General features: G+C 36.0%; 1 protein-coding gene across 7 annotated transcripts in view; it reads right to left on the bottom strand.

The window, feature by feature from the left end:
• The window catches only part of BTBD10 (BTB domain containing 10), a 70,720-nt gene that overhangs the window by 35,673 nt on the left and 13,131 nt on the right, over positions 1-21,916 (bottom strand). For 3 of the 7 annotated variants that reach the window (XM_046684709.1, XM_046684710.1, XM_046684716.1), the window contains exon 2: positions 6,692-6,849. The exons of 3 other annotated variants lie outside the window; for them this stretch is intronic. In XM_046684709.1, the coding sequence (XP_046540665.1) occupies positions 6,692-6,792 (101 nt within the window). In that variant the 5' untranslated portion in view covers positions 6,793-6,849. Of the gene's footprint in view, positions 1-6,691; positions 6,850-21,916 lie in introns of those variants that run through there. One more of the 7 variants, XM_046684714.1, reaches the window with a different exon arrangement.

Raw genomic sequence — 21,916 nt, 5'->3', positions numbered from 1 at the left:
ATCTTTTCTCTGATCAAGAATAAGAAAAACTCAGTTTGGTGAAATAAACTACAAAATACATATACACAAAACACTATGCAGTTCTTAAGAATTATGCTATAGAAAACTAGTTCATGACATAGGAGATGTTCATGATTAAGGTTTTTTTTAAAGGGATGGGTTATGTAACAGCACACACAGTAATATCCCAAAATCATTTTTAAGTACATATGTGTGATTTTATACTTTTGCATATACAGAGAAAAAAACAGGCTATATGCAAAAATATTTAAAGTATTTTTCTTATCATCGTATAATAAGATATTTTTGTTTTCTTCTATGCTCTTTTCTGTATTTATCAAATGTATGTAATGAATATGTATCACTTTTACAATAACACAAGCATTATTATTTTAAAAGGATCAGCAGAACCAGAGGAAAATATTCCATAAAGTATAAGACAAAAAAGTCTAGCTTGAAATTTTTGCATTTATAAACTCTATTACTAAAACAATCTTAGAAAAACATTTCTGGACACCAAACCACAAAAAAAGCCAATACAAGATACCACTAGTTAGTCTAACTATATAAATAAGTCGTGACAACCATCAAGATAACTATTCAAACTTTTAGAAATTAAATGGGAGAAATCACAAGAACTTCCTGACATTTCAAGGAAAGGATATAATAAACTATTTAAATACATTAAAAATAAAATAATTTTAAAATGTTGTATAGCCCCCAAAATCCCTACAAAATGAAGGAGGAGTAGGATAGGGATAATGAAGACAAAAGAAAAAAACCATTAGTCAAAATGTTTAAAATTGGGCTAAAATTTCCTAATCAAGTAAGCAATGTCACCTGTTAAGATTTAAAATCTCATAGCAAGAACAATTATCTTTATTTAGAAATTTTGTCTGGTTGAAAATCAGTTTGCATTAACCCAAAAACTTATCTGGTTTACTCTCTATTTCAGTGCAGTATCCAGGCAATCTATTCAAAAGTCTGTATTCTAAAAGCTTAGAAAGAAAGTCATTTTAACCAATTAAAACTTTATCATTCAAATACATTTGGTTCTATAAAATACTACTACATATAAGTGGTTCTACTAATCCTTAATTCATTCAAAAGGAAAAATACATTCACTTTCTTCTTTAGGAAATTATTTCAATTATTTCATTTCTTTACCTTGAATTTTATTTTCAAAGATATAAAAATATTATTTCAAAATTAATTTTTCCTTAAATAAATTTTTGTTATTTATTAAAAAAATACCAAATATAATGCATTCTCAAGTTACATGAAGATTCTACTAACACTTTAAAGGAAATAGAAAACAAAGCCTCAAACCCATGAAAACAATAAAAACACACTCCATTTATTTTAAATAATTTGCCTTTAAACTGACAAGACATACGATCTTTTACATCCAGACATGTAAAATGATTATAATGAAACAAAGGCCAAACATCTCTCTCAATCTCTCTCATATTTATATATGTATAGAATTATAACCCAATGATATCATGTAATAAATGAATACACACCTTACTTTAGTATATGCCAAGGTAGACACACAAAAACAAGAAAAAAATTTTGAAATCAGAGTATAAAGGGACTCTGCTTTTTCAAACAATGCAGCACTGAAAGCCAGGTCAGCATCCTTGGGCATTACTAGGAAACTTTAGCACATCTGATATTTCCATCATCTTCAAGATTCCTCTGAACAATCAGAAAATTTCCCAGTCTCCCCCTACCTCACCTGTCCACAGACTTCCTTTAGCTTTCATCCCTCAACTGTATAATAATGCTATTGCGGTTACTCAGGCTTTAAATGTTCAGAGATACAACCCCCTCTATATATTAATTCAGTTCATTTTCTCACAGTCACTGACTCAGCCGTGGGTTGTGCAGCACTGACGTTTCTAACCAAACAGCATCGTGTGAGCTGTGATCGTCCTATTTCTCCATCTCTGTGCAGTGATTGGATATTGTAATTGATAGACAGGCTGAAGAAAACTCAGGAGATGAGGGCTTAGTGATATGTAGATATGTTAACAAATGCCATCTGTAAAGCTAATTCTAGCTCTGCCAGCCTGCCAGGTTTTAGAAAACCAGAATGCAGCTAACTTTCTTTTTTCTTTTCAATATTTTATTGTGTACTCATTCTGGGCAGTAAAGCTTCTCCTTCAAACCAAAGAGAAAATATTATTTGTACTTTAAGAATCCACTCAAGGACTATTCTTTAAAGCAACCAAACTTTTCCATTTCTAAACTGCTGGACTGACTTAAAAGGGAAACTGGAAAGCTCAATCTTCATGCAGGCTCAGAAGAAACGAGCATGCGTACTTCTATGTGGGAATGAAACCTTGCGGCAAAGTCTGATAGTGAATGTACAATGCATTTATCTTTAGTAACCTGAGCAGACTGCAGATCTGAGTTTTAAATAGTCATATTTGACCCAATTCAAATAGTCAAGAGATTTTAGAATATTGTCAATGTAGGCATTTTAACGTTAGTTATATAGAAAAGGTGTTATTTCTTTTTCCTTTTTAAATAGCAAAAACTCCTCTAATTTATAATTTAAAGAAAGTTCTCACAATTCAAGCCAAATATACTTCAACTGAAATGATCTTGAACCTCTCAGCAAGCTGCCAAATCCCTCTATACATGTATTAACTACACAACTACTCAAAGAAACAAAGCTCAGTAATTTTTCAACTATCTAATTCATTTGTATGCACTTGCAGAGGGATCATAGGCACATCATTCATGACCAGATTAGCTTCCCTCTCTTGTCATGTCTTTTATATCACAATGTTATACATGTCAAATCCACATTCAAAAGAAAATATCTTAAAGGTGTATTAGATGGAAGAGAAACCATAAGGCAATGCCCACCAAACCTTCAATGGTAAGCACACATAAGAGAGTAACCATTATTGTTACTCTTATAATTAAAGAAATCTATTTTTATCTTTGCCAGTAAGGAAAAGGAGGGGGGAGGGGATCAAGGAAGAAGAATGAAAAAAACCAGGCTATTGCAAAATGTGACTAGAACAAACAAAAAAATTTAAACAAGACAACTTTTTAGGGGCCAGCCTGGTGGCATAGTGGTTAAGTTCACGTGCTCTGCTGTGGTGGCCCAGGGTTCACAGGTTCAGATCCCAGGTGCAGACTGCTCACTGCTCATCAAGCCACGCTGTGGAGGAATCCCACATAAAATAGAGGAAGATTGGCACAGATGTTAGCTCAGCAACAATCTTCCTCAAGCAAAAAGGAGGGAGATTGGCATCAGATGTTAGCTCAGGACTAATCTTCCTCACACACACACACAAAAAGACAAGACAAGTTTTTAGATTATCTGCAAAAAGTGAATCAATGAAGTATGTTTATTTCTTACTGCTAAAGATTGAATGTTTGTGTCCCCCCAAAATTCGTATGTTGAAATATATTCTCCCAATGTGCTGGTATTGGAAATGAGGAGGTGATTAGGTCATGAGGGAAGAGTCATCACGAATGGATTCATCCTTTCATAAGAGACCCCAGAGAGATCCCTAGTCCCTTCCACCATGTAAGGACACAGCAAAAAAGAGGGTTCTCTGAACCAGGAAGCAAGACGATACCAGATATTGAATGTGCCAGCACCTTGATCCCCAGCCTCCCAAATCATGTGAAATAAATTTTTGTTGTTTATAAGCCACTGAGTATATGGTATTCTGTTATAGCAGCCAAACAGACTGAGACATTTACTTTTTATAAATTTAAATCCCCAACTGTTTTAGGTGGCAGTGTGCCCACCAGTATTTCTCAGCCTCCCTTATCCACAGATGACCACTTCTAGCCAATGATTTATAAGCAGATGCCTGCTGGAAATTTCCAAGAAATTTAATTTCCTGCTTTAAATGAAATTCTTTTCCCATTGTCCCCTTCTCTCTTCTTCCTCCTCCTTTCTGGAAGGTGGATATGATGGCTGGAGCTACAGTAAGCCATCTTGTGATCACGAGGAAGAGCCAAGAAAATCAGAGATTTTTGACCCTAACATCCTTAAGCCACTAAATCTATATCAGGTATTGCTTACCTGTGGACTTCTTATGTACAAGAAAAATAAACCCCTAACTTAAGCCAGTGTTTAGTCTGGTTTCTTTGCGTTTTTTTTTTAAATTTTTTGGCGAGGAAGATTGGCCCTGAGCTAACATCTATTGCCAATCTTCCTCTTTTTGCTTGAAGAAGACTGTCACTGAGGTAACATCTGTGCCAATCTTCCTCTATTTTGTATGTGGGACACCACCACAGCAAGGCTTGATGAGTAGTATGTCAGTTGCACCTGGGATCCAAACCCGTGAACCCCAGGTCACCAGAAGCAGAGCACTCAAACTTAACCTCTACGCCACCAGGCTTTTTATTTTTACTCAAACATCCCTAAAAAAAAATACACAAGATTCAAAAAATGATGAGAGTAGATAGAAGCATAGATGAAACAAAATTGGTCATGAGTTTAACTCAAAGCTGGGAATGGATAGGGGTTCATTATGCCTGTTCTCTCTACATGTATTTAAAATGTACCATAATAAGTTATTTAAAATTTTAAAAATAAAAGAATGAGAAACTTGTTTATAAATCTTAGCTCTACCATTTACAAGTTTTTTGGCCTTGGGCAAGTTTATTAACCTCAATTTTTCCATCTGACAAATGGAAACAGTAAGCAACACTATTGAGAGCTCCACCTTCAGATCCAGTCAAGGTAATCTCCAGAAGGTCCCTGGCAGGATTGTCCTCCATCCAAAGGATTAGTTCAAGTCTCATTTTCACCTATTCAAACTGATATTGATTCCTTCTCTGAACTCTTATTTTACTACAACTTACTACCACAATTTAGTGTCTTCTTGTCCTCTAATTGTTCCATATAGGGATATTAAAGCATTCCATGATGGTACCCTGACAAACTTCTGAATCTCTCCTGAACTTAAGCACAGGTTTTCAATTACTTGCTGACTGTTAGTTTTTAAAATCTCTGTCAATTATTTACTATCAATTAAAAAAATACCATTTTTTAAAAGTCAAATTGTATCTTTTTTAAAAGTATCTTAAGTTATATTCCGAAGTAAACGTAAAAGTGTTTACTTTAGTAAACTCCCCAAAAGTAAACGGTTTTCCTTTGGGCAGATTTTCCACAAATAAGGCTAAAATAAACTCACAGGATTTCATGGCATTTCCAGTAAAAAGAAAGAAAAATAAACGAACTTATTTTATATTTCTCAACATTTTTCACTTAAACAACCAATTCTGCTGCAGTCTACCTGAAAAGAGCACCAAAAAGTTACTGATGCTATAGATACCAAGATGAGCCATGATATTTGTTATTGAAATGAAATAACAACAATGAAAAAAGTACTGCCAGTCTCTATAAATTTTTCCCATTGTATGCATGTAGCTTTTATAAAGCAAACAACAGCTTATTTCCACCCTGTCACCACTTCACATATATAATACAGTATTGTACATCAGCAGAAAAATATTAAGAATTAGGAAAAAGAACATAAAATGTACCTGAAAAGATGTATACAACATAGCAGATATAAATACAGCCCCAAATTTAATGAGCTAAAACCAACATCTCTTTAATCTCAAAGACAAAATAATTATCCATCTAAGCAGGATAGAGTAAAAGAACTAGAGCCACCTGGTGAAGGACACACACACAAACGAACAAACCAACAAACACTTATACCACTGGTGTGTACTTATAAATTAATAAAGTCAACTTAACATTTTCATTCTACACCTCACCATATTAAAAGTCCACAATAAAGGCAGACATCTTGTCAGGAGACTTAAACGGTACCATTCATTCATATTTTCTAGCTATAGCATATAGTACCAAATTACCTTTAAAATGACAAAAGGATTTCAATATCATGGCATGTTTTTATTCTTTTTCAAGAAAGCTGGTATTAGTTACCAGTGATCAGGAGAATTTTACATTCAAGTAAGTTAAATGCTCAATAATATCCCCGAAGTAAATAATCATAAAGCACAAGACTCTATGAAAACATGCTTACATACCTGTAATATGTGAGCTTTATGAGCTGCCAAATAACACCTTAAAATATCAGATCATAAAGTGTTCTAAATGAGGTGTTCTTCATTAAGTCACACAGCACAAAATGAAAGCTTTAATAATAGACAAATGGGCTGAAACTTTTGAAATGAATTTCATTTAACATATCAAACTTTAAATGAACCATAGAGTCATTCAGAATGACAATATAATATAAATTCAAAGAGTTAAAAAGGTATGGAGGCAAAGACTGACATAAGCCCATAAATTATCATGTATAGTCTACATACACAATGTATTTAGAGCACACAATAAATTCCTATCAAAGAGTTTTAAATACAAAGAACTAACTTGTCTTGCCAGAGTTCCCAATTAAATTAATAACTGCATTTATTCACGGGGTCAACTAAGGAGATTTTAATATTATTTAGAAACAGAAACAAAAATTCAAATAAATACAAATATAAGAAAATTAAAAGGAAAGAAATGTTTCTCTAAAAGGTATTTAAGGAGAAACACAAACATTCATAATATTTTGTAAACCAGTCCCCATGCTCTGACAGGACTTGCCACAACCAAATGCAGTTTGATTCTGTATAAAAATCTATTTTACCAGAGCTTTGATATGTGAAATACATATTTTCTACCTACCTTGAATGTTTATAAAGTTTACGAGGTCTACTATGCAATTTCCGATCCCAATTCTCTGGATCACTGGAGTTACTGTCATAAGGATGAGGCCGTCCTGCCATCCCACTTCAAGCTTCCTCACACTACTGCTCTGAAAGCACACATGTAGCACCCATAACCTACATAAAAGAGTAGTGTTGACCTTTAAATCTATTCCATGCAGAATAAAACAGTCACAAAATTTTACATACTCTGATATTATTGTGACCTTTTTTTTCTTTTGGTGAGGAAGATTGTTGCTGAGCCAACACCGTGCCAATCTTCCTCTATTTTGTATGTGGGACGCCACCACAGCATGGCTTGATGAGCGGTGTATAGGTCCATGCCCAGGATTCAAACCTGCAAACCCTGGACTACCAAAGCAGGGCACACGAACTTAACCACCACACCACCGGGCCAGCTACATGACATATTTTTTTAATATGATGATGAACAGGATTATAAAATAGTAGATGTATAAATACCACAAATCAGATTAAAATAAACACCAGAAGTCCTTTTAGATACTTTTCATTTGATTCTTCTATTAAATTTGCTACCCCTATGCAACAGCTTTGTAACGTGCTATTTATATTTAGTAAATATACTTAACTGCCATCTGGGTACCTCATGTTTCCAAACATCAATATAGTACCAAAACAGGCAAAAACAATTCCACAGAATGACTCTTTCAGACAAAATTTTGCTTAGAATACATTTCTGAATTACTAAAAGTTTAAGATGCTTAACAAACCATCTAGTAAAACCAAATAACAATACTGCTATTTCTATAACCAAGTTAAAGACCCTGAATAGAAATTTACTATTTGCTCAAAAATAAAAGTATGTAAACATCCTGATGTTTCCTGACAGTGGAATTACCACAAAAATTTTTATCAATACAATTCATATGCTTCATGCCTTTTCCTATGTGAAGCCTGTGACTGTTATTTCTACTATAGTCATATGAAATTATCAGAAAACTCACTTAGCAATAGCTCTACAGAACACCTGGACTAATAAGCACTTTAAAATATATTCCTATCCAATTTAATCTTCACAATCACCTTATAAGGATGGCATTATAATCCCTATATACAGTAGAAAACAGTCTTTAGTAACCTTGCCAAAGGTCACAATGCTGTTAAATGGCAGGATTATAAAGAACAATGAGAATTTATTATATAGAATAAAGTCTTGACCTTGGAAAATGCTCAGACTGTATTTTATTTGGAAATAGTATGTTAGATGTGACTTTTAGAGATAGCAAACACCAAAAGAAAAACCAATGAGGTTAAACAATTTGAACAAAGATACAAGTTGGACTAGAAACAGGGTTTCCTGACACCCACTCCTGTATGCTTTCTATACACTTTTCCAAGCTGGATTTGACAGACAGAAGCGAGGTGGAGCTCTGCATAAAAGTCAAAGGTAATCCAGAATTGGGAAAATACTATACTACTTTACTGAGTTTCATAAGGTATTCCAGTACAATTTCTCAAAAAATGCCAAAGATAAACATTAAAATCGTGAATCTATCTCAAAATTCCTTAAAAGAAATATTTTCATTCTAGAGACACTATTTTGCTATTTTATAATTTTTTCCTCAGTTACTTAGTACTTCCTTTCCAAAAAACAACTGAAAATCTTACAGTAAATGAACATTTTAATATAATAAATATATAAGTAAGTAGGTAGATCAATGAGTGAAACACATAAAAATAAGAGAAAAGGGGAAGGAAGAGAAGTGCACAGTGGCTAATTCAAACTCCTAGACAAATGCCACACAGTTTATGTGCTGAATACTCCTGGAAAAGAAAACCAATTTCCTTAAGGATCACTGAATGACTGAAAATCAATCAGTTATTAGACGAACACAAAATTATCTTGAAAACAAAAAATTTCAATCTCATTTGAGTTTTTAACTATAAAATGTATTTACTAAAAAGGAAACTTTTTAAAATTTCAATTTGATGTTATAGCTAGTTATCTGTACTGAAGAGATGAGGCAGAAGGAAAGGCTGAAAAAGAACAAATCAGAGAGACAAAGGAGAAAAGTCAGAAAAACACAGTCACCGAGCAAGAGATACACAAAAGGTAAAAAGAGAAGTAGGGAAAAACTGATAAGGGGAAAGAAAGATGTAGAGAGACTTAGCAGGTTCTGTAGAAAGAGATTTAGAGTCTTTTCTCCTTACTTTATAGGTCTTCCAATAAGCTTTTCAGGCATTCACATTTCTTTATAAGAGCATTTTATCTCTTCCTAACCCTTAACTAAAAGACACACCACTCTGAACAGGACAGTCACAGATGTCCACTGAGGGAACAATGATCCTAAACCATGCATGGGAGGCAGTGACTAAAAAAACACAACCACAAGGAATGGATAAGGTAAATTCAGATTCACATTTTCTACCATTTTGCAGCGGGTGGTACATATCTAGCAGCAGAGAAAGACCAGTATGCATGTCTTCCTAATCAACCCTATCAAAATTAACAAGCATGTATTTTACAGTCAGCCACAAGAAAGTAAAGAATGTTCAGACGAAGCCTATCAAAAAAGTTAATTGGAAAATCATATTTACTTTCCATTTGTCAATAAAACTTAGGTATCACCATTTGAAAGATTTCTCCCCACTCCTCATTTTCAATAGTCAGGGATACAAGCATGCTAAAAACAAGTGAAATTCAAGGTGAGATATTTGTGAAAACATAAGCCTGTGTTTGCCTATACACGCTAGTATATTTTTAAATGTTATGAACAAGCTATAGATATAACTACAAATAGATAAAAGGCAAATGACACACATTATATACTATTTTGAAATGTTTAATGATCTCTTCTACTTTAACCACTCTCCACACCATACTTGGTGACATTATATTTATCTTATTTCATTCATTCATTCATTCATTCCAGCATGTATTGAACACCTACTACAATATGCCAAGCAATTTACAAGATGCTGAAGCAAGTAAAATATCGTTTCTGTGCTCAAAAAACTCACTCTAGTAAGGGAACAAAGACTCCACTGATGGCTCCATTTGCCACTTACTCTTGTGTCTCTCCTCTGCCCAGATTGTTTTTGCACTGTTACCCAACCCTTCATCCCCATTAAATCTTGGGTGTCCTTTAGGATTCTATCTTCATTTCTCTTCTCTGTTTGCTGGGTCCAGGGAGACAGCAGACAAAAAAATGAGGGTGAAACCCTTGAGAATACCAGGTTGTACACACTACATACACTCTGTTTTCATTATCTCTATCTGAATTCTTCAATAAGCACCCCAAATTCAACAGAGCCAGACTCTATCTTGGTGTCCCACATCAGCTAGTGTCATCTCTATTCACTAAATCAAAAACCTTGAAGTCATCCTTGACTTCCCATTTCCCTACATCAAGTCTACTTCAAAACGTTCTTTTGACTCCTTCTCTCCCCCTTCATTGATAAGGCTACTGCCTTCATGTAAACCCTTACAATCTATCAATAAGCCTCTTTGTTGACCTCTTGACCACCAATTCAGTTTCATATTTGCTCTGCTGTAATCAGATTTGTCTTTCTAAAAACTTTTCATGACTCTCCATTTCCTCTATCTCAACTCCTTACAATAAAATTTCCTTCAAAATCTGACACTTGGCTCTCCAATATCCACTTCATATTAGGCAAACTAAAGTTTATTATCATTTGGATATTGTAATCATCAAAAAATAATTGCTAAACTACTGGAAACAAAGTTCTTAGAAAATATGTCATAGTTCATTACTATTTTTAGGCATGATAGAAATAATCTAAATTCTAAATAATCTGGAAATAATATGTACAGAGGCTACAACAACTGAGCCTGTTGACTAGGGACAACAGGAGGCTGCCGAAAGTCAACTGGGAAAAAAGTGATTCAATTACTTCATCTTCTCTTGGATATCACGTCTAAAAAAGGGGGGGGGGGGGGGGGAGGGACAGAATCTTCAAGACTACAGTAATGTAAGTAAATGCTCCCTGGGACGCTATTTCCAGGCAGTATTAAGTAATGGCAATGATCCACAGAATGGTTAAAAAAAAGAAAAACAGCAAAAAAAAAAACCCCACAGAGTATTCAGAGACAGTTTATTCTGTCCTTATTATGTATCAATGTTCTAGGAAGTTTATATACTTTCTCCTATTTAAAGCTTGAAAAAACTCAATATTATTATCCTGTTTCATAGATGAGGAAATCTTAGAGCTAAGATTAGAATCCCAGTCTAACCAAAAGCCTATGTTCTTTCCAATGTACCAAGCTAGGTATACAGAAATTCATGTTTGCTCCTTATTACCAACAGATGTCTCTTTTAAACCTCAGCCATCTTGTGGCTTTCTCTATCCTATTGAGATCTCACTCTAAATAGCGCCATTACAGGAATGCTTTTCTACTAAAGTGAAATTATTTTTATCTCTCAAACTTTGTAAACAAAGTAATTCAAGTGTGGTGGTTACTGAAGAGAAAGACCTGATAGGTAAGAGAGGGAAAACAGTGAAGAGAACAGAATCACATAGCGATACCAGGGCAAGGAGCCACGGATTGCCTTCAGCTGCATAGAAAGACAAATATCCAGAGGTGTGGGTACTAGAGCCAGACCAAGAGGTCACCTGAGCTAGCATAATGTCCTATGGTAACCTTTCCTATTTGGAAGAAGAGAGAGTGAGCCCCACAGAGCAAAAGAATCACTCGAGACTGGCAGACTAAAGAACAAACGCTTGAAGGGTCACACATTTAACTCTGTACTAACTAGACAGAAGGCCTTCAGAGGGGCCTAGATGGAAAAGAATTTCTGAAGGGCCAGAATCTTGAGGGATTATTTGATGAGCCTCCCCTCTTAGGAATAAAAGAGAGACTGTACCACCCTGAAAGGCACAAAATATATGACATACATATATATGATATAGAAAGCTTTGAAACGGTTCTACAAGGTTTTTATAATTTCCTCATGATTGCCATCTAACCCATTCTAAGTGTAACATAAATCCTTAAATTGATAAGGAACTGAACAGTTATTTTTAGCCACATCAAGAACTAGCAAGGCTGAATACCACCACAGATAATCATGAAAGAAAAAGAACAGGTGGAAGCAACTTTTAAAAAGGAAACCAGAGCAGTGAAAAGGAACCTGCAAATGCAGCCAAGTAAAATGATCATGAAAGCCTCCAGCAGATAACAATTATTTAAATCTAGATAAAATATAAAAAAAATAACTGTTTAAAAGCACTGAAAAGTGTCCCAAACCATACAGTAGTGAAAGAAGAGCTTACTCTTGAAAAACTACAACTGGAAAGGGACAGAATCATGAGTTCAGGTTAAAGTTTTTGTGCTGAGTGCCATCCCTAACCCCTACAAATACAGTGAAGAAACCAGGCAGCCACACAGCTCAAAGTGGTAGAGAAACTATTTCAAGTCTAGACGTGCGGCTGAAAATTTAAGGCAGACATACTGGGAATGAAAGATACACAGAGGCATGAGACCCAAAATCTGAACATAAACTATGCTCAGCTAAATTACACATGCTTTGGGGGAGACCCCAGGTAGCCTCGGTGGTAGACCACAAAGGAATTTACCCCTGAAAGCTGGTATAAGATCTATGAGTTCGATGCTTTTCATAACTGAGTGCATTCCCCAACCATACACAGCCCAAGCAACAAGAAGCTGAAGCCCTTACTGGCTAAGGTGACAGAGGACAGAGACCACCACTGGCCAACAAGCTAGAAATTAGGAGGGAATCCACAGAAGTAGAGGAACTACAGGGAGCATGAGCTCCAAAATATGAGTATAATCTCTGCCCAGATTTTTGGCTGACCATCAAATTACACAGGTGCAGGAGATCCCTCCCCACCCACCAACTCCCCAGAAGACCAAGCTAAAAACAGGTAGCTAGAAGAAGTAAGAACTGAGCACAGATATCAGCTGCTACAAACTGTGGGGGGAACAAAGTTTGCAGTTTGAGTCCAGGCAAGTTAATGGTCCACCAGAACAAAAAAATCAACAATCCTCATAAGAACACTACAATGCCTAGGTTTTGATGAAAAATTATGAGAGATGCAAAGAAACAAGACAACAAATAGGTAGTCAATAGAAACTGATTTCAAGTGGGCCCCAATGTAGGATTTAACAAAGACTTCAAAGCACATATTATAAATATATTCAAACAATTAAAGGAAAGTGTATTCAAAGAACCAAAATAAGACAACGGTCTTGATGAGTGGAAGAAAGAGAATCTCAATACAGAAGTGAAAACTATCAAAAAAGAGAAAACTCAGCTCTACCTGAAAAGAACAATAACTAAAATGAAAAACTCATTAGATGGGCAAACCACAGATGAGATGGAAAAAAATCAAGGAACTTGAAAATAGATCAGTAGAAATTAGCCAATGCACAGATAAAGAAAGAATGAAGAAAAATAAACAGATTTGCAGACACAGGTGGGATAGCATCTAATGACACAATAGAAAAGTAATTGGAGTCACTACTAATACACACAACAAAATGGAATCTCAAAAGCATTATAAGCGAAAGAAAGAGAAAGGGACAAAGATGTGGAGACTAACAACATGCTACTGAACAACCAATGGATCATTGAAGAAATTAAAGGAGAAATCAAAAAATATCTGGAGACAGGGAGTGATGTCAGCATCATGGTGGAGTGAACTTGCCTGGGACTCTCTCCCCTCCAACATACAACAAAAAGGAGCAACCATATTCCAACAGAAAATACCCTAAAAGCACAAAAATCCTTGGAGAGTCATGGCAGCCACGACCAAGGGCAGGGAGACTGCAGCCCCCCTGACAGGAGCTGGAACGGGGTAAGAAAGAACTTCGCTCTCTCCCCTAAAGACTGTGGTCACTGCCCCAGGGGGCTGCATGAGGGAAGGAGTTGGGGCACGGTGGCACATCCACAGGACCACCCAGGACTGCCTAGGGCCCTTGCAGCCTAGAGGGCAGCCCTCTAACAGGATGAAAGCATTTGCGTGGGGTGACCTCATCAAACCAACACCCCAGGAGACCAGACAGCAAGAGCTTATTGGGGAAACCAGGGACTGCACGCAGGAGAAAGAACCCCTCCCCTGACCCGTGCCACGCCATCTCCACTGAAGGTGGACGGCTCAGAATACCTGGCTCTTGACCCCCACCCAGTGGCAATGGACTGTAACTGCAACCAAATAATATGACAAAGGGAAAGTCCCATCCTTCCAACATCAGGCACTTGGTCAACTGCCAGATAAGAGAGAAAACGACAAGCATCCAGAACTCAGTCCAGAGGACACAGAAATAAGTAAACTAAATGACAATGAATTCAAAATAGCTATCATCAAAAAACTCAATGAGGTAAAAGAGAATATAGAGAAACAATTCAAAGAGTTCAGGAGCTACTTCACAAAAGAGAGAGAAACTATAAAGAAGAATCAATCAGAAATACTAGAGATGAAAGACACAAAGGAAGAGATAAAACAAAATACGGATTCCCTGAATGCTCGTGTGGACACCACAGAGGAGCAAATCTGCATAATCAAAGACAGACGTGTTGAAATGCTCCAGATGGAGGAGGAGAGAGAACTAAGACTAAGAAGAAATGAAAAATATCTCTGAGAAATATCTGACTCAATGAGGAAATGCAACGTAAGAATTATAGGTTTTCAGGAAGATAAAGAGAAGGAGAATGGAGCAGAAAGTGTGTTCAAAGAAATAATAGCTGACAACTTCCCAAATTGAGGGAAAGAGAGGGAAATATGTGTGGAGGAAGCTTCCACATCTCCGAGATTTGTAAAAAGACCTACTGCAAGGCATATAGTAGTAAAACTGGCAAAAATGAATGACAAAGAAAGAATACTCCGAGCAAGGCAGAAGAAACTAACCTACAAAGGAACCCCTATCAGGCTTTCAGCAGATTTCTCTGCAGAAACCTTACAAGCTAGGAGAGAATGGAATGACATATTCAAAACTTTAAAAGACAAGAATCTTCAGCCAAGAAAATTCTGTCCAGCAAAAATATCCTTCAGATATGAGGGAGAAATTAAATCTTTCCCAGACAAATAAAAGCTAAGGGACTTCGTAGCCACGAGACACTGTCCTACAAGAAATCCTCGAGAAGGCCCTCATACCTGAAAAAAGAAAAAAAGGGAGAAAGGTGTCACAAAGCACAGAGTACGAAGACAATCAGATAGAATCAGAATAGGATAGCAAATATTCAACTATAGCATTAGGCTAAAGGGAGGGAAAACACCAAAAACAAAGACAATCTTGTTACTTTAACCACAAACTCACAACATAGGTTGGAATATGATATGAGAATAATAACTTAGGAGTGAAGGAGGAAAGGGACAGAATCAGTTGAGACTAAGGAAATAAAAGGCCATCAGAAAATGGACTATGTTATACACAAGGTTCAGGGTAGCCACTAAACTAAAAGGCAGAACAGAGACACAAAAAATAAATAAGTAAAAAACAAACACATCATACAAAACTGCATAATTCAATGGGTAGACCAAAACACACAGGACAAGAAACAAAGGAAACAAAGGAAATGCAGGAAAACCAGAAGACATTAAGCATTAGCCCTCATACATCAATAATCACCCTCAATGTAAACAGAATGAACTCTCCAATAAAAAGATACACGGTGGCAAGATGGATTAGAGAACAAGATCCAAGAATTTGTTGCCTCCAGGAAACACATCTCAGCTCCAATGACAAATACAGGCTCAGAGTGAAGGGGTGGAAACAATACTCCAAGCTAATGGCAAACAAAAGAAAGCAGGTGTTGCAATACTTATATCAAAGTAGATTTCAAGATAAGGCAGGTAAAGAGAGACAAAGAGGGGCAGTATATGATGGTCAAAGGGAGATTCCATCAAGAAGAAAAACTGCTTATAAATATCTATGCACCCAACACAGGAGCACCAAAGTTCATAAAACAACTATTAAGAAACTATTAAACTATTTATTTAACAAACTATTAAAAGAAGATATTAAAAATAACACAATAATAGTAGGGGACCTCAACACCTCACTCACATCAACGGATAGACCATCCAGACAGAAAATCAACAAGGAAACAGTGGAATTAAATGAAAAGCTAAACCAGTTGGACTTAATAGACATATACAGAACACTCCATCCAAAAAGAGCAGAATACACATTCTTCTCAACTGCGCATGGAACATTCTCAAGGATAGACCATATGTTGGGAAACAAGGCAAGCCTCTATAAATTTAAAAAAATTGAAATAATAACAAGCATCTTTTCCGATCATAATGCTATGAAGCTAGAAATTAATTACAAGAAAAAAGCTGAGAAAGGGACAAAGATGTGGAGATTAAACAATGTGCTATTGAACAACCAATGGATCATTGAAGAAATTAAAGAAGAAATAAAAAAATATCTGGACACAAATGAAAATGATAAGATGCCATACTAAATCATATGGGATGCAGCAAAAGACATATTAAGAGGGAAATTCATCGCAATACAGGCACACCTTAACAAACAAGAAAAATCCCACATAAGCAATCTCAAATTACACCTAACTGAATTAGAAAAAGAAGAACACACAAAACCCGAAGTTAGCAGGAGAAAAATAATAAAAATCAGAGCAGAAATAAATGCTATTGAACAAAAAAGGCAGCAGAAAGGATCAATGAAACAAAGAGCTGGTTCTTTGAGAAGATAAATAAAACTGACAAACCTCTAGCCAGACTTACAAAGAAAAAAAGACAGAAAGCTCAAACAAAATCAGAAATGAAAGAGGAAAAATAACAACAGACTCCACAAAAATACAATGAATTATAAGAGAATACTATGAAAAACTATACACCAACAAAATGCATAACCTACAGGAAATGGATAAATAGACTCTTACAACCTCCCAAAGCTGAGTCAAGAAGAAACAGACAATCTGAATAGACGAATCACAAGGAAAGAGATTGAAACAGCAATCAAAAGCATCCCAAACAATAAAACCCCAGGATCAGATGGCTTTCCTGGGGAACTCTACCAAATTTTTAGAGAGGATTTAATACGTATGCTTTTCAAGCTATTCCAAAAGATTAGGGAAGATGGAACACTTCCTAACACATTCTACAAGGCCAACATCACTCTGATACCAAAGCCTGACAAAGACAGCACAAAACAGGAGAACTACAGGCCAATATCGCTGATGAACATAGATGCAAAAATTCTCAACAAAATTTTGGCAACCCAAATACAGCAATACATCAAAAGGATCATACATCACGATCAAGCGGGATTCATACCAGGGACACAGGGATGCTTCAACATCTGTAATCAATCAACATGATACACCACGTCAACAAATGGAGGAATAAAAACCACATGATCATCTCAATAGATGCAGAGAAAGCATTTGACAAGATCCAACAGCCATTTATGATAAAAACTCTCAACAAAATGGGGATAGAAGGAAATTACCTCAACATAATAAAGGCCCTACATGACAAACCCACAGCCAACATCATACTCAATGGGCAAAAACTGAGCACCATCACCCTGAGAACAGGAGTGAGACAAGGATGCCGACTATCACCACTCTTATTCAACATAGTTCTGGCGGTTTGGGCCAGAGCAATTAGGCAACAGAAAGGAATAAAAGCAATCCAAATAGGGAGTGAAGAAGTGAAACTCTCGCTGTTGGCAGATGACACGATCTTACACATAGGAAACCCAAAAACATCCATTGGAAAACTAATAGAAATAATTAACAAGTGCAGTAAAGTTGCAGGGTACAGAGTCAACTTACAAAAATCAGTTGCTTTTCTATACTCCAATAACGAACATACAGAAAGAGAACTCAAGAATATAATTCCATTTCCAATCGCAACTAAAAAAATAAAGTACCTAGGAATCAATTTAACCAAGGAGGTGAAGGACTTATACATGTAAGACATTACTGAGAGAAATTGATAATGACATAAAGAGATGGAAAGAGATTCCTCGCTCATGGATTGGAAGAATAAACATAGTTAAAATGTCCATACTGCCCAAAGCAATCTACAGATTCAATGCAATCCCGATCAGAATCCCAATGACATTCTTCACAGAAATAGAGCTAAGAATACTAAAATTCATATGCAGAAATCAAAGACCCCCAAATTGCTACGGCAATCCTGAGAAAAAAGAACAAACCTGGAGGGATCACAATCCTTGACTTCAAAATATACTACAAAGCCATAATGACCAAAACAGCACCGTACTGGTACAAAAACAGGCACACAGATCAGTGGAACAGAACTGAAAGCTCAGAAATAAAACCACACATCTACGGAGAGCTGATCTTCAACAAACGTACTAAGAACATACAATGGAGAAAAGATAGTCTCTTCAATAAATGGTGTTGGGAAAACTGGACAGCCACATGCAAAAGAATGAAGGTAGACCACTATCTCATGCCATACACAAAAATAAACTCAAAATGGACCAAAGACTTGAAGATACATCCTGAAACTATAAAACTCCTGGAAGATAAGATTGGTAGTACACTCTTTGACATCAAACTAAAAATGATCTTTTCAAATACCATGTCCTCTCAGAGAAGGGAAACAACAGAAAAAATAAACAAGTGGGAATTCATCAGACTAAAGAGCTTCTGCAATGCAAAAGAAACTAGGATCAAAACAAAGAGACAACCCACCAATTGGCAGAAAATATTTGCAAATTATATATCTGACAAGGGGTTAATCTCCATAATACATAAAGAACTCACCCAAATCAACAATAAGAAAGCAAACAACCCAATCAAAAAGTGGGCAGAGGAGATGAACAGACATTTTTCCAAAGAAGATATACAGATGGACAATAAACATATGAAAAGATGTTCAACATCACTAATCAACAGGGAAATACAAATCAAAACTACACTAAGATACCACCTTATGCCTGTTAAAATGGCTATAATCACTAAGACTAAAAATAACAAATGTTGGAAAGGGTGTAGAGAGAAGGGAACTCTTACACACTGCTGGTGGGAATGCAAACTGATGCAAGCACTATGGAAAACAGTATGGAGTTTCCTCAAAAAACTAAAAATAGAACTACCATAAGACCCAGCTATCCCTCTACTGGGTATCTACCCAAACAATTTGAAATCAACAATCCAAAGTAACATATGCACCCCTATGTTTGTTGCCGCACTATTCACAATAGCCAAGACATGAAAGTAACCCAAGTGCCCAACAACCAATGAGTGGATAAAGAAAATGTGGTATATATATACAATGGAATACTACTCAACAAGGAAAAAAAGACAAATTCATCCCATTTGCAGTAACATGGAAGGACCTAGAGGGAATTATGCTAAGTGAAATCAGCCAGTCTGAGAAAGACAAACACCAGATGATATCACTCATATGTGGAACATAAACAAGTACTGGGACAAAGAAAACAGTTCAGTGGTTACCAGGGGAATGGGGCTAGGGGAGGCACAGGGGGTGAAGGGGAGCACTTATGTGGTGACAGTTAAGAAATAACGTACAACTGAAATCTCACATTGATGTACACTATTATGAACTCAATAAAAGAAATAAAAAAATAAAAAATATCTGGAGACAAATGACAATGACAATACACCATACCAACTCATATTGGATGCAGCAAAAGCAGTCCTAAGAGGGAAAGTCACAGCAATACAGGCCCACCTTAACAAACAAGAAAAATCTCAAATAAGCAATCTTAAAATACACATAAAACTATCAGAAAAAGAAAAACAAATAAAACCCAAAGTCAGCAAAAGGAGGGAAATAATAAAAGAGCAGAAATAAATGAAACTGAAACAAAAAGAATAGAAGAAAGGATCATCAAAACTACGAGCTGGTTCTTTGACAGGATAAAACAAAACTGACAAAAGCTTTAACCAGTCTCACTAAAGAAAAAACAGAGAGGACTCTAATAAATAAAATGAGAAATGAAAGAGGAGAAATTACAATGGATACCACAGAAATACAAAGGATTATAAGAGAATACTATGAAAAACTATACGCCAACAAATTGGACAATCCAGAAAAAATGGATAAATTCTTAGACTCACACAACCTCCCAATTGGAATCAAGAAGAAACAGAGAATCTGAATAGACAAATCACAAGGAAAGAGATTGAAACAGTAATCAAAAACCTCCCAAAAAATAAAAGTCCAGGACCAGATAGCTTCTCCAGAGAATTCTAACAAACATTCAAAGAAAATTTAATACCTACCCTTCTCAAACAATTCCAAAAAGTTGAAGACGGAACACTTCCTAACTCATCTACCAGGCCAACATCACACTGATCCCAAAACCAGACAAGCACAACACAAAGAAGGAAAATTACAGGCCAATATTGCTGATGAACTTAGAGGCAAAAATCCTCAACAAAATATTGGCAAACTGAATACAGCAATACATTAAAAGGATCATACACCATGATCAAGTGGGATTTATACCAGGAACACAGGGATGGTTCAACATCCACAAATTAATCAATGTGATACACCACATTAACAAATTGAGAAATAAAAACCACATGATCATCTCAACAGACCCAGAGAAAGAATTTGACAGGATCCAACATGCATTTATGATAAAAAAAAAAAAAAACTCTCAATAGAATGGGTACAGAATGAAAGTACCTCAACACAACAAAGGCCATATATGACAAACCCACAGCCAACATCATACTCAAAGGGGAAAACCTGAAAGCCATCTCTCTGAGAACAGGAACAAAACAATGGTGCCCACTCTTGCCACTTCTATTCCACATAGCACTGGAGGTTTTGGCCAGAGCAATTAGGCAAGAAAGAGAAATAGAAGGGATCCAAATAGGCAATGAAGAAGTCAAAGTCTCACTGTTTGCAGACGGCATGATTTCATATACAGAAAACCCTAAAGAATCCATTGGAAAACTATTAGAAATAATCAACAACTACAGCAAAGTTGTAGGGTACAAAATCAACTTACAAAAATCAGTCGTATTTCTATACTCTAATAATGAACTCATAGAAAGAGAACTCGGGGCCAGCCCTGTGGCCGAATGGTTAAGTTTACACGCTGTGCTCTGGAGGCCCAGGGTTTCACTGGTTCGGATGCTGGGTGTGGACATGGCACTGTTCATCAAGCCATGTTGAGGTGGCATCCCACATAGCACAACCAGAGGCACTCACAACTAGAATATACAACTATGTACTGGGGGCCTTTGAGGAGAAGAAGAAGGAAAAACAAAAAAAGAGAAGAATGGCAACAGCTGTTAGCTCAGGGGCCAATCTTTAAAAAAAAAAAAGAGAGAGAACTAAAGAATACAATCCCATTTACAATTGCAAGAAAAAGGATAAAATATCTAGGAATAAATTTAACCAAGGAGGTGAAAGAACTATACAATGAAAACTATAAGATGTTATTGAAAAAACTCACTGATGACATAATGAAATGGAAAGAGATTCCATGCACATGGATTAGAAGAATAAACATAGTTAAAATGTCTGTACTACTTAAAGTAATCTACAGATTCAATGCAATCCCAATCAGAATCCCATTGACATTCTTCATGGAAATAGAGCAAAGAATCCTAAAATTCAAATGGGGGAACAAAAGACCACGAATAGCAAAAGCAATCCTGAGAAAAAAAGAACAAAGCTGAAGGCATCACAACCCCTGACTTCAAAATATAGTACAAAGATATAGTAATCAAAATAGCATGGCACTGGTACAAAAACAGACACCCAGATCAATGGAACAGAATTGAAAGCCAAGAAATAAAACCACACATCTACCGACAGCTAATCTTCGACAAAGGAGCTAAGAACATACAATGGAGAAAGGAAAGTCTCTTCAATAAATGGTGTTGGGAAAACTGGACAGCCACGTGCAAACGAATGAAAGTAGACCATTATCTTTCACCATACACAAAAATTAACTCAAAGTGGATCAAAGACTTGAAAGTAAGACCTGAAACCATAAAACTCCTAGAAGAAAATAGAGGCAGTACACTCTTTGACATCAGGCTTATAAGGATCTTTTTGAATACCATGTCTACTTGGGCAAGGGAAACAAAAAAATAAACAAATGGGACTTCATCAAACTAAAGAGCTTCTGCAAGGCAAAGGAAACCAGGAACAAAATGAAAAGACAACCCACCAACTGGGAGAAAATATTGGCAAATCATATTATCTGACAAGAGGTTAATCTCCAAAATATATTAAAAAACTC

This window comes from Equus quagga, chromosome 14 (assembly GCF_021613505.1).
Source record: "Equus quagga isolate Etosha38 chromosome 14, UCLA_HA_Equagga_1.0, whole genome shotgun sequence".
Classification (NCBI taxonomy): domain Eukaryota; kingdom Metazoa; phylum Chordata; class Mammalia; order Perissodactyla; family Equidae; genus Equus; species Equus quagga.
This window is presented reverse-complemented; position numbering and strand designations above follow the sequence as displayed.